Raw genomic sequence first — 13,213 nt, forward strand, 5'->3', positions numbered from 1 at the left:
AGGTAGCTGCACATTTCAGTTGTCCTTGAAGATTTTGGAGCAGGAACGTCTTCCTTGGTTGAAGCATTCGCAATTCGTGTTGATGTTAAACTGGCATTAGATTGGACAGCAACACTTGTGTTCAAATGAAAACTGGTTTTGGAAGCTTACAATAGGCTTCCTGAATGGCCTCCCACAAGCCCTGACCTAAATTCTAGCAAAGATTGTAGGCTATGCTTCAAAGCTGGGTAAATGGGTAAGGTTTAAATAAAAGCTATCTGCCAAGAGTAGTCAAATCAAAATCATACAAAAAGAGTGTGGTTTGAGTGCAACCTACAAGGGATCATTCATCTAAACACTAATGGGGATGTTTGTATGTGTTTGAACTTGTATGTATAATTTTAAACGTGTGAAATTGAGAACATTCACAAGAAATTCAAACTTGTGCAGCTAACTTTTTTAATTAATTTAGCTTGCATTCTAACCTGAAAAAAAGAACAGTTTAAATTCATCCTTTAAAGCCCAAACTGTCATATCCACAGTGGTTTGTGTGCAGGCTGCATGCAGGTTGTGTTTGTGTGCTGTGTTCTTTCTGTGCAGGGTGTGACTGGCAGGTGTTGCTACACAGGTGTAGCTCATCTGAAAGCAATCAGCTGGGCTTCTTATGGGGTGGAAACCCAGAGAGAGGCGTCAGCTTGTTTTCTCACTTGGCGTGGTAAAAGCTAGACCAATGCTTCTCTGTAGATTTCTCTGATCACCTTGTTTTCTCCCCTGCCTTCCAGATTGACCTTCTACTAAAGGAAGCTGTGGAATTTCTCTGGTCTCCAGTCTCACTTGTGTCATGTTCAGAGGAGTTTGGAAACTCCAGCCTCGACACCCTACCCCTGAGCCTCCACTCTGCTTCCAACTTCAAACCCAGCTTCTCAGGAGCCACCTAAACCTAACCAGGAACCTGCCTGTCCACCCTCCAACGTTAACTCTCCAAACACAGTGGAGTTTCCTGGAAGAGAAGAAGCACAAGCAAAGAAACAAAGTAATTCACCTTCTAAAAACTATGCACTGCCTGTCAACCTCAAGCCACTGTGGAAAAAGGGACTTATTACTCCCCCTGGTGTTACCATGAACTCAACCCCTGTAAGTCAGCCTCAAAGGAACTTCTTTACATTTTCCCACTTTCAGCCATAGTTATTTATAAGTCTGTTTCCTCCTTCAGAGAGATCCCGATCTTGCCCGCTGCTCCAGTCCAGGTTCCAGTCTGACCTTAAAACTGTGTATCTAAATAAACTGTTAAAACGCTGTCCTGGTCTCATGGTTGTCAGAGTCTAAGAAAAACCCATTATGACAGAACGAGCTGACCAGATTGACTCTGATACACAACTATGGGGAGCCATTTCCCATCAGGGAGTTTTATTAGGTCAACACGATACCATGCTCAGATCACTAGGTCAACAACAGAACCAGATTCAACAGTCAGTTAGCACCATGAATTGTCAGTTTCAGGAATTAATATCCAGAATTCCCGTACCACAAATAAATCCTGTCTCTTCTCCTCTGCCCCCTGCTCAGGTCGTGTCTACTCCCACCCAGGTTCATTACCCAGCCTGGGAAATTATCCGTCCTTTGTCTGAACCATTCTCAGGTGACCTTGAAAAATGTAAGGGTTTTCTTTTACAGTGCACTCTAATTTTTCACAGGTCACCTCAATCTTTCCCCGATGATGTCACTAATATCTTTTAAAATCGGGCTACTCCTGGACCAAGCCTTAAGATGGGCAGAGGCCACCATCAATGAATCATCCATTCATTATTATTCTTTTGAGGAGTTCATCAGTCTGTTTAAACGTACCTTTTCACTAAATCAGCATAGTGATGAGACAGCTAAGAAATTATGGACATTAAGACCGGGTTCTGTAGCCGTTATAGCAATCGAGAACTTAAGCTGCAGAATCTGGCTGGAACCCTTCAGCCTTAAAGAGCTCTTTTCCAAACTCTTTAAATGAAGACCTAAAGGATGAACTCACTTATAGGGATGTTGGGACCCACAGCCATGGTTACAACGTGAAAGGCCAGTACAGACTTTTCTGGAACTTTCAAAATAAATTGCATTAACCTACTTCCGCCATCCGTGCTTATGCATGTTAACCCTTTTATTAACCTTGGTATTTTAAAGGTGTGTGTTTGATTCTGGTGCTAAGCTATAGGCTTCTTTTGTTAGCTTTAACTGCTAACAGCTAAGAACACGTGCTTGCATACGTAAGTCCATATCTCCAGAAAGATTTGGCTCTTTTCCAAAATATTTCCCAAAATATTTGACTATTTCCTTAATATTTCTTTAAATATTATTTTAATAAATAAAGGCAGCTAATGAGACACCGTTGAGAATTAGTCTTCCAGAAGGTTGGTTTTATTCAGCAGATCATTCTTTAAAACATTATTTTATTAAAATAATTTATCTGATCTTGCAATGTGATTGGTTCTCTACAGGTATGCTGATTATTGCCTAAGTTGGTTCCAAGACTAACTTAACTTCATTTCCAGATTCTTCAAGATAATCCGTGGTTCTCAAACATAAATAACATTACATGGTAATGTTGCATCACTTTTTCAGTAATGTTTTCAACCATCTTTAATCAACTTGTTTATATTGTACATAGCCCATTAGTCTTCCCTATTCTTTAATTCTGCTTGGTAGTTTAGTTGGATTGTTTTAGCATAGTAAAGAGTTTGTTGATTGAAATATGTTTGACTTTGAGTTGACTTATTTTTGTTAAATTCTTGTATTTTGAGAAATTGTGTGAATTCATTCCATGTGTGTGCAGAGTTTTGCTGTTCAATAATGTCATAGCTCGGCTCACCCTTTTCGATTTGGTCCTAATACCGCCTTCCTGGGCTGGTATTCACAGAACAACCCTCAACAGACCGAAATATTATTTGATAAAATATTAAGGTATTAATATTAAATAATATATTCAGATTCAGTCACAACAGGGATGAGACTAACTACTTAGAAGGTCTTACTAGCCTAGCTATTCGTATAGATAACCGTATCCATGAGAGAACTAGGGTTAGAGGTTTTTCTCTCCCTGGAAATACTGGCGACCGAGCATCCACCCAACCTGAAAGCGTTGGGTCCAATAATGGGTTGCCACTTGAACCCATGCAAATAGGGAGAACTCGTCTCACTCTTAATGAAGGAGAGGACAGACTTAAATCTGGGCACTGCCTGTACTGTGGTTTATCAGGCCATTTCCGCTTTAAGTGCCCGGTTCGCCCAAAAGAGTCAGCCTGCCAGTGATCCAGGGGGCGCTGGCGGGCGTAGTCCAACAATCAGACTACCCCCGTTTCTTACTTCAAACTACTCTCTGCAATAATGGCAAACAAATTCCTTTGATGGCGCTTATTGATTCTGGTTCAGACCAAAACCTTATTAGTCCCAATCTTGTCCGGACAATGAACCTTCCTGTTTGTGATTTAGAACCCTTCTAATAATGTCTCCGCTCTAGATGGCCGATCTTTAGATTCTGTCTCCCAGAAAACCCAGCCACTAGAATTAGTTACCTCAGGTAACCACCACAAAACCATTTCTTTTCTGCTGTTTCCCACGAAAGAAACACCTTTAGTTCTTGGTCGCCCTTGGTTTAAAAGTCATAATCCACATATAAATTGGAAGGAATCTCTCATTGAGTATTGTAGCATTGTCACGCTACTTGTTTCCGTTCTGCAGTTCCTACGTCTCTTTCCCGGGCCGACGGCTTTACACCCCCAGACCTAGCTGACGTTCCGGCAGAGTATCATGACATGGAGATGGTTTTTAGCAAGGACCTAGCTCTTTTGCTACCTCCCCATCGGCCATATGACTGTGCGATAGATCTTTTTCCTGGTGCACAACTCCCATCAGGCCATCTTTTTTGTCTGTCAGGTTCTGAACACGAGTCCATGGAAAAATATGTAAACGACTCACTCAAAGCTGGCATAATACGGGCATCTTCTTCACCCATGGGGGGCGGGGTTTTTCTTCGTATCCAAAAAGGACGGAACTCTAAGACCTTGTATTAATTATAGAGCCCTAAATGACATCACCATTAAGAATAAGTATTCCCTTCCTCTGCTCACTTCAGCTTTCGAGGCTGTCCAAGGGGCCATGATTTTCACAAAACTGGATCTGCGGAATGCTTACCACCTTGTTCGAATAAGGGAAGGGGACGAATGGAAAACAGCTTTCAAGGCACCAATCAGTCATTTTGAATATCTGGTTATGCCTTTTGGTTTGACTAATGCCTCAGCTGTTTTTCAGGCCCTTGTGAACAATGTCCTCAGGGATTTTAGCAATGTTTTTGTCTGCCTAGACAACATCCTGATCTTTTCAAAGGACTCCACTGAACATCCCAAACATGTCCGAGCTGTATTACAGAGACTGCTAGGAAACCGCTTATTTGTCATTAGGCTGAGAAATGTGAATTTGAAGTTCCTTCTGTGACTTTCCTAGGCTTCATTTTTGAGGGTGGACAGGTGAAGTCAGACCCGAGTAAGATCTCAGCTCTTGTGGACTGGCCTGTTTCCAGAGATCGTAAACTACTGTAATGGTTCCTGGGGTTTGCCAATTTATACCGCTGTTTCATTCGAGACTACAGTCTCATTGCTTCTCCCCTCACAGTTCTCAACTCAAGTAAACATCCTTTCATTTGATCTCCTGAAACTGACAAGGCCTTCAATGACCTAAAGTAACGTTTTTCTACTGCTCCGGTGTTAAAGCATCCTGACCGCAAGGAGCAATTCGTTATGGAGGTAGACGCCTCAGACACTGGGGTGGGAGCAGTCCTTTCCCAGCGATCGCCCATGGATGGTAAGCTCCACCCCTGTGCATTCTTATCAAAATGTTTTTCTGCCGCAGAGAAAAACTACGACATGGGAGATCAAGAACTTTTGGCCATCAAGATGGCCTTAGAGGAGTGGAGTGGATATACTGGCTAGAGGGCACCTCTCAACCCATTGTCGAATGAACCGATCACAAGAACTTGGAATACATCAAAAGGGCTAAGCGACTCAACCCACGACAGTCTCTTTGGTCATTTTGTTTCTCAAGGTTTAATTTCACAATCAGTTATCGCCCAGGTTCCAAGAATGTAAAGCCCGATGCCCTGTCCAGACAGTTTTCTCCTACCAAAGACGACTCAGAACCTGACCCTATCATTGGCCCATCCTGTGTTGTGGGGGCTTTAACATGGGACTTGGAGGTTTAGGTCAGACGTGCGCAACAAGATGAGCCTGATCCAGGTGGAGGTCCCCGGGGTTGTCTTTATGTCCCCACTGCAGTCAGATATCAGGTTATCCAGTGGGGTCATTCCTCCAAGTTTTCGGGGCATCCCAGTTCTAGTCGCACTATAGCCTTCATTTGTAGGTATTTTTGGTGGCCAACTCTTAACCAGGACGTTGTTAGTTTTGTTTCTGCTTGCACTACCTGTGCTAGAAATAAGTCCTCTAACAAGCACCCTGCTGGATTACTTCAACCCTTAACAGTTCCAAGTCACCCCTGGTTGCATATTGCTTTAGATTTTGTCACTGGTCTCCCTCCTTCCAGAAATAAGACAGTTATCTCAATAATGGATCATTTTTCCAAGGCCTGTCACCTCCTGGCATTAACTAAACTCCCTTCGGCTGCTGAAACTGCCAGGTTATTAATCAACTACGTCTTCCGTCTGCATGGAGTACCCACTGAGATCATCTCTGACAGAAGTCCTCAGTTTATCTCGCAAATCTGGCGAAATTTCTGTTCAGACTTGGGAGCTAAATCCCGGCTGTCTTCTGGTTTTCACCCTCAAACTAATGGACAATGTGAGAGGTTAAACCAGGAGCTTGAAAACCCTCCGGTGTTTATGCAACCACAACCCCATTTCTTGGAGTAAGCATCTGGCCTGGGTTGAGTATGCCCATAACAGCCATGTCTCTGCAGCCACCGGTTTATCACCTTTTGAGGCCTCCTGTGGTTACCAACCCACTCTCATGCCTACTACTTTCCCTGACCAGATTCTTCCCTCAGTCAGAACTCATCTACGTAACTGTAGAAGTCTTTGGAACCAGACTAAGTCCGCTCTTCAGGGCACCTCTGCACAGAACAAGCGCTACGTGGACAAAAAAGGATACCCGCCCCTGTCTATGTCCAGGGTCAAGAGGTGTGGTTGTCCTCCCAAAATTGTCCTTTAAAGGCCTTCTACAAAAAACTTGCACTGCGTTTTTTAGGCCCTTTAAACATCGAATCTGTCATCGGCCATTCCACCATTCGCCTCAAACTACCTGCACATTATTGAGTACATCCCACTTTTCATGTTTCCCAGAAAAAGCCTGTCATCTCCTGTGTGCTGTGTTTTTTCTGTGCAGGGTGTGACTGGCAGGTACTGCTACAAGGTGTAGCTCATCTGAAAGCAATCAGCTGGGCTTCTTATGGAGTGGAAACCCAGAGGGAGGCGTCAGACCAGCTAGACCTCTGCTTCTGTGCAGATTTCTCCGATCACCTTGTTTTCTCCCCTGCCTTGCAGATCGACCTTCTACCAAAGGCATCTGTGGAATCTCTCTGGTCTCCAGTCTCACTTGTGTCATGTTCAGAGGAGTTTGGAAACTCCAGCCTCGACGCCCTACCCCTGAGCCTCCACTCTGCTTCCAACTCCAAACCCTTCTTCTCAGGAGCCACCTACACCTAACCAGGAACCTGCCTGTCCACCCTCCAACGTTAACTCTCCAACCACAGTGGAGTTTCCCGGAAGAGAAGAAGCACAAGCAAAGAAACAAAGTAATTCACCTTCTAAAAACTATGGACTGCCTGTCAGCCTCAAGCCACCGTGGAAAAAGGGACGTATTACTCCCCCCGGCATTACCATGAACTCAACCCCTGTAAGTCAGCCTCAAAGAAACTTCTTTACATTTTCCCACTTTCAGCCAGAGTTATTTATAAGTCTCTATTTACTCCTTCAGAGAGATCCCGATCTTGCCCGCTGCTCCAGTCCAGGTTCCAGTCCAACCTTAAAACTGTGTATCTAAATAAACTGTTAAAACGCTGTCCTGGTCCTCATGGTTGTCAGAGTCTAAGAAAAACCTATTATAATACAAACTGACATTCATTGCTGATGATTAGCCTGTGTAAACCTTTCACCGCACTGTAATTTCCTTTTGCTACTCTCCAGATCTTTTCCCTTTGCATATATTTAATACAAACTTGGATTTATCTGTGCACCTTACATCCTCATACCTTTCTGTCTGAGTTCCTTAGTAAAGGAAAACAAATGTCTCTGATGACAGTCAAGATTGTAAATCTGACAACACAAACATCTGTTACGGTTTCTGACCTGTAAAATTGAAAGCATATTTTCATTTTTGTTTAGAAAAAAAGCTTAAAGTGGGGAAAATGTAACCTTTTTAGAATAAAAGTGCTTTCAGTTTCGAAATGTGAATGAGAACACAATAACAAAGAAACAAAATGCTACACTTAAAAAAGTGAATACATAAAATAGATCAAAAACACAAGAAGCACGTTAACCAAGGCTGGGAGCAAAATCTGTTGTAGAACAGATTGGGTCTCCAGGTATCCATCATTTCAAGATAACATTTGGAGACATGTAACTTCACCCCCTGATCAGTTCATCTAGAAAGTAGAGCAAAGATGTTTGTGTATTAACAGAGGGAAAGTCATTGTATTCCTCCATTTCATTCCAAATGAAATAAAACGTAATGCTTGTGTAAAACAAACAGACCACTGACAATACTGTAAGAAAGGGTTTGCCCCTTTATGGATTTTATTTTTCAATTTATTAAATAAATTTTAATATCAAAGATCACAGCAACAAATACAAATGATGAGATCATATATTAGAGGAAAATTGAAATGACCAACCTTGCCCTTTATGTGAAAATATAATTGACCTTCTTGAAAAATCCTGAATTGACTGTGATTAACCAACTATTTTGGTTGAACTTTTGGAGCTCATTGGGGTTTCAATAAACAGTACAGCTCAATAACATCAGAAAAAAAGGGGAGAGGAAACTCACTGAACTGCTGAATTATCTAAAATTAGGAACATCATATAACAAAAATAAAACAGGTTCCAGAATGAAACCCTGAGGAACTCCAGGCGACAGCTTCGTCGGTTCAGACCTGATCTGGTTTGCAAGCATACTAAATCTCATATGTAGATAACCACCTTGGGACAAATCCCTACATCCATGCCAAATCCCTTTGTCTGTTTCTGAGGATATTATTATTAACTGTGTCAAAATCTGAGGAACAGGTCTAACAGGACTGTGCATTCTCCAGGACCCGGTGGTATCATATGCAAAACAAACATTAAGTGGTACTTTTTAATTGCATATATTTTACCAGATCAGAAACTATTGTAAATGTCATTTTACAAAAAAGGTTGCAACTTGAACAGCAGCTTCTCAACAAATATTATCATAAATGGGAGTTTTGATATTGGCTTATTTTTCTTGTAATTCTGGGTATACGTTATTTTTTAGCATGTCTAAAAAAGCTGGAACACACCAGTCTGGAGAAGAGTGCAAAATAACATTAACATACCCAGTTTTCCATTTGAGACAGTAGGAATGAGACTCCCACATGTCTCAAAAATACATTTGCTCCACATTAGTCATTTAAAACAAGTTTAAACCATGATAGTCTGGCATGGGTACTGGTAATAATTCACCCTACTATATTTTTTCTCTTGTTTTATTTACAGCATATATGTTGCTTTAAGCCTGCTAATAATTAAAAAGGTCAGAAATGTACTTTGTTCAATTTGTTATGAATATGCAACAGATCTAGTAATGCAAATGGTCACTGGATACAAATTCCAGCTGTTTTCTATCTTATCTTTCTAACTATCACACAAAAACAGTCAGTTAAAAAAAATATGAGGGTTTTTTTAAACAACTTTTTCTAAAGAATCATGGGTTTCCTTTTACAGTTGGGCTGAATAAGAGCCACTGAACTGTTGAACACCACTTTCCATCAATGTTTACTCATCATGACTGAAGAGACAGCTTCCTTACCTCGACTAGTCCATGACTTGGTTGGTTTTAGACCGCAGTAGCTCTAGTTCTAAATTGATTTGGTATCTTTTTAGCCACTAATTAACTTGAGTTACTGTTAACAATTACGGCTCCTACCTGTCGACTGGATCTCTTACCATCTCAAGGTTTCCATGATGTTCTGCCGTTTAATTTTTTATTCTGTACTCAGACAGATCAATCAGAATTTATGCTGGTTTTATACCACAGCCCTTTAGGTAAGTTGTAATTAAACCCACGTTTGTTTTAATGCTCTATCTGTAATGAATAGCTTCATTACGTATGCTGGAACACTTAAAATGCTGTTTTGAATATTGTTGAAAGAACAAATTACACTGTGAAAGAGATTGGAGTATTTTATTCTTAGTTTGTGGCTGTTTTAGGCAGCTTCTTCTCAGCTGGTACTGATGATGACCTGTCCTGGTAAACAAACATAACAAATGGATAAAACACCAATATTGTGACCAGTCTTTGGAATTAATTGTTTTCCAGTGTATTGTTAAACAAATGACTTACCTCTATCTCTTCCTTTGTAGGGTGTTTGGGCTAAAATATTCCCCAAGGGCCATTCTAACAAGTGGTGTCAGGAGTGGGATTGGAGTCACAGAGTGGAGTTAAGGATGACAAAAGAAAGAGAAAAGAAAAAGCAGGACCAACAGGTGGAGCCTGATGATGGAGTAAAGCCATCCACTGCTCAGGGGGGCGCAGCAGCTAGCAACCCTGAGGAGAAGATTGAGGAGCTTACAGATTTGGTTAAATCACTCATTCGGTCTCAGGCAGCAAGAGATCAGCAGATGGAAAAAGATGCCTCCCGTCAAGAGCAAAAATGGAAAAGTATGCAGCACCAGTTTCAGCAAATACAGCTACAAGTTCATGAAATGCAGCAAGACCCTAGAGGTGAACCGCGAGAGTCTGGAGCATGGCGGCCTCAAGCTGACAGTGATCCAGGTGAGGGGACAAGCCAACCAACCAATCCTATTAGACCAGAGAGGGATCTCAGCATGCACAGTAAACCTAAATTGCATCCTCTTTCATCTAATGATGATATTGAACATTTTTTGACTTCTTTTGAAAGAATGGCTCAAGTCTGTCGATGGCCAAGAGATGAATGGGCTATCCGGCTTATTCCCCTACTGACTGGTAAGGCACGAAGTGCTTATGTCTTAATGGATATTGCAGACTCAGAAGATTATGAAAAGGTGAAGGCAGCCATATTGCAAAAATATGAGATTACAGCTGAAACCTATCGTCGACGTTTCCGTTCTTTGGACTAGAGGCTGACATTTTTTCGGGAGTCCCACGGGTCACGGGATTCCCATGGGAATCCCGCGGGACGGGAGACAGCATTAGTAAAGATCACGTGATTGGGACGGTACAGGATAAAAAATGAACGGGAGCAGACGGGAGCGGGAGCTAACCAATAGGAGGGAAAATAAACTAGGATCAATTGTCTTTGGAAATGTAAAACTGAGACTTTGTTATAAACTTTAAGAAAAAAAAACTTGAATCGATGCTGCCATTGTGTAGTTTTTTTCCAAGAAGCATATACTATAATGCGAGTCAAACGAACTACACGACCCACAAGCCAACAGTGCTTCTGCTCGATGTTTTCCACCTGCGTTCAGGATGGAGGGACCAAACGCAGGTGGAGAACTGGATGTGGTAAAATTGGATTTGTAACGTAAAGTCAGAAATAAGGACTTATCTATTAAACTCATAGAGCTGACAGGAAAGTCGCAAATATTACCGAACTTCAGGAGAGTTGAATGTAGCGGTTTTAACACGCAGTCTGCTGCTTGTAAAACGTGTTTAGTCGTAATCAAGTTCACCAGTGATTAAGGGACACTTGTAAGGCAATTCTGGATTAAATCAGCCCTGCATCTCTTCATTCATCAAACCAAAAGTACCAACATGTGTCAAGTCTCATCTGACCAACAAAATTGCTGCATATGCACTAAAGATTTAAGAGGTAAGGTACGGAAGCCCACGAGGGGACATGGGTAAATTTATTTCTTCTGCGTCCCCACGAAATACTTTTGCGTTCGGCATTTTGGAACAGCACAGATGACAAACTGCTCATAAAACAAACACTGATATGTGATTGATATGGTTTATTTGTCATATGCAGGTTAACACGCAGTAAACAATGCGATTAAATGCTTAGGATAAGAAGAACCGTTCAAATCACGATAAAAACAAAAACACTAATGGCGTACAAAAAAAATTACACATCATGCAGCAGTAATCAGCAAACAAAGTGTCACAGATGTGGTTTCGTGCAGTATTATTGTTCAGTAGTTTGTTTGACAGCTTGTGGATAAAAACTGTCTTTTAGTCTGATTTGAAGATAATTTTATTTAAGGTTGATTTCAAAATAAAACTCAATAAATCTCAAAACGGGTGTAGTGTTTGTTTCATTTTTGCAGTTATCTGGTTTGGAAACTATCCCACAAAGTATTGCGAAATAACGCAAAGACTATTGCGTGGGGAAACAAAAAAGAAAAAAATCCCCCCTTGTCCCCTCGCGGGCTCCGTATAGAAAGGCTTCATCAAGGGAAGATATTAAATAAATATGTTGTGAAATAGAAAAAAATGTATGTACCATTAATTGTACAATTTATTTAATACATCATTAAATATTAAGTGTACCACTAATTACTTCATGTCTTCTTTTAAATTATACTTAATTATTCAGTGGCACATTTAATTGCATAATAGTCCATTTCATGATATAATGGTACATTTATTGTTTCTAATGATGTATTAAATAAATAAATGGTACCTTTAATTTAATGGCACATTTAATGTTACATTTCTTTCATGTTACATTTACTTCACTTATGGGACATTCACAACATTTATTTATTTAGTGATGATTTTATTGTATTAATTTTGTCCAGTTTGACCCTCCATTCTTGATGCCTGTATAGGAGATCATGTCAGAATTTGAATCAGGTGTTCTGGAGCAGACACACATCTAAAACTTGCAGGGAAGGGGTCCCTGAGGACCAGAGCTGTGAACCATTGAGGTACAGTTTCTAAATTATGAAGGTAATGCCTTTTTGTCCTTTTGTTCACCAAGTACAGTTCTCTTACTAGGTGCATTTTTCTTTCGTTCCAGCAACTTGAAACATAAAAGTGATGTCATTGTTCAAAGGAAACGATCACTTAATAAATAAGTAAAATACAACTAGGTACATTTTGTTTATTCAACTAAGATAGGCATGGTCTGTTTCCTTGTTTGACATTTTATTATTTCTTCATTATTATTCTTTTTACTTTAACTGGCCTTTACTACAACTAAAAACAGGGACCTAACTGGTCCTTCAAACAAAGAAATTGCCAAACGATTAAATGAAGAAAACAAAAATGGGAGTGGCACAGGAGTGGGAGTTGTTCTGAATGGGAGTGGGATGGGAGTGGGAGTCAATTTACCAGGAGTGGGATGGGACAGGATTTTTTTCGTTAAGCTGGCCTGGGATTGGGATGGGACAAGACATTTTTCTGTGGGAGCGGGATGGGACAGGAGAGAAAATCCACTTCCGTGTCACCCTCTACTTTGGACATCTTTCCTGGGGAGACTCCGCAAGAGCTTTATGTGTGCCTCAAGGACATGTTTTCCAAGTGGGTTAAACCAGACAAGGCAACCGTGAAAGAAATTTCAGAGACAATGATCCTGGAACAGTTTCTGCGGATGGTCAACCCTGAGCTGGAAGTGTGGCTTCATGAGCATGACCCAAAGACAGCAGAGAATGCGGCACAACTCACAGAGGTCTTCACAGCAGCGAGACGAGGGACAAAACACAGTACTTTTGCCCGGGACATCAACTTTGCCCACAAAAGTAAGTCCTCTGGGGATGGACGGGGTCAGTCAGAGAACAGGGGATTTTCAAGTAGTAGGCAGATTACCTCTAGTAAGTAACAGCTTGATGCTGCTAAGAATCCCCGTTTTCGTTCAGTTAAGCGAGATATAAGATGCTATTTATGTAATGGACTGGGTCATACTCAGTACTCTTGCCCCCTTACTAATCATTCTAAGCCATCCCTGTTTTGCACTGTCCCCAGGCCGACGAAACATGCTTTTCGGGATGCTGCTCATACTGTACCAGTTTTGGTTAATGGTCAGCGTGAGACGGCCTTGCTAGATACGGGGGGATTTCAGACCGTGGTTTTGTCTT

The 13,213-nt window shown here is 41.2% G+C and overlaps 1 protein-coding gene and 1 long non-coding RNA gene across 2 annotated transcripts; both read left to right on the forward strand.

The window, feature by feature from the left end:
* The first annotated feature begins 700 nt into the window (after nt 1–700).
* On the forward strand, nt 701–1,779 carry LOC124859615. Its single transcript, XR_007036160.1, has 2 exons — nt 701–1,113; nt 1,193–1,779. It is a non-coding gene; the product is annotated as an uncharacterized LOC124859615 (long non-coding RNA).
* A 4,592-nt stretch (nt 1,780–6,371) lies between these two features.
* On the forward strand, nt 6,372–10,395 carry LOC124859599. The gene is made up of 2 exons (XM_047352487.1): nt 6,372–6,863; nt 9,572–10,395. Exons 1-2 carry the CDS (start codon nt 6,849–6,851, stop codon nt 10,307–10,309), a joined length of 753 nt encoding a protein of 250 aa, XP_047208443.1. The 5' UTR covers nt 6,372–6,848; the 3' UTR covers nt 10,310–10,395.
* The last annotated feature ends 2,818 nt before the right edge of the window (nt 10,396–13,213 follow it).

Source organism: Girardinichthys multiradiatus, chromosome 22 (genome assembly GCF_021462225.1).
Source record: "Girardinichthys multiradiatus isolate DD_20200921_A chromosome 22, DD_fGirMul_XY1, whole genome shotgun sequence".
Lineage (NCBI taxonomy): Eukaryota > Metazoa > Chordata > Actinopteri > Cyprinodontiformes > Goodeidae > Girardinichthys > Girardinichthys multiradiatus.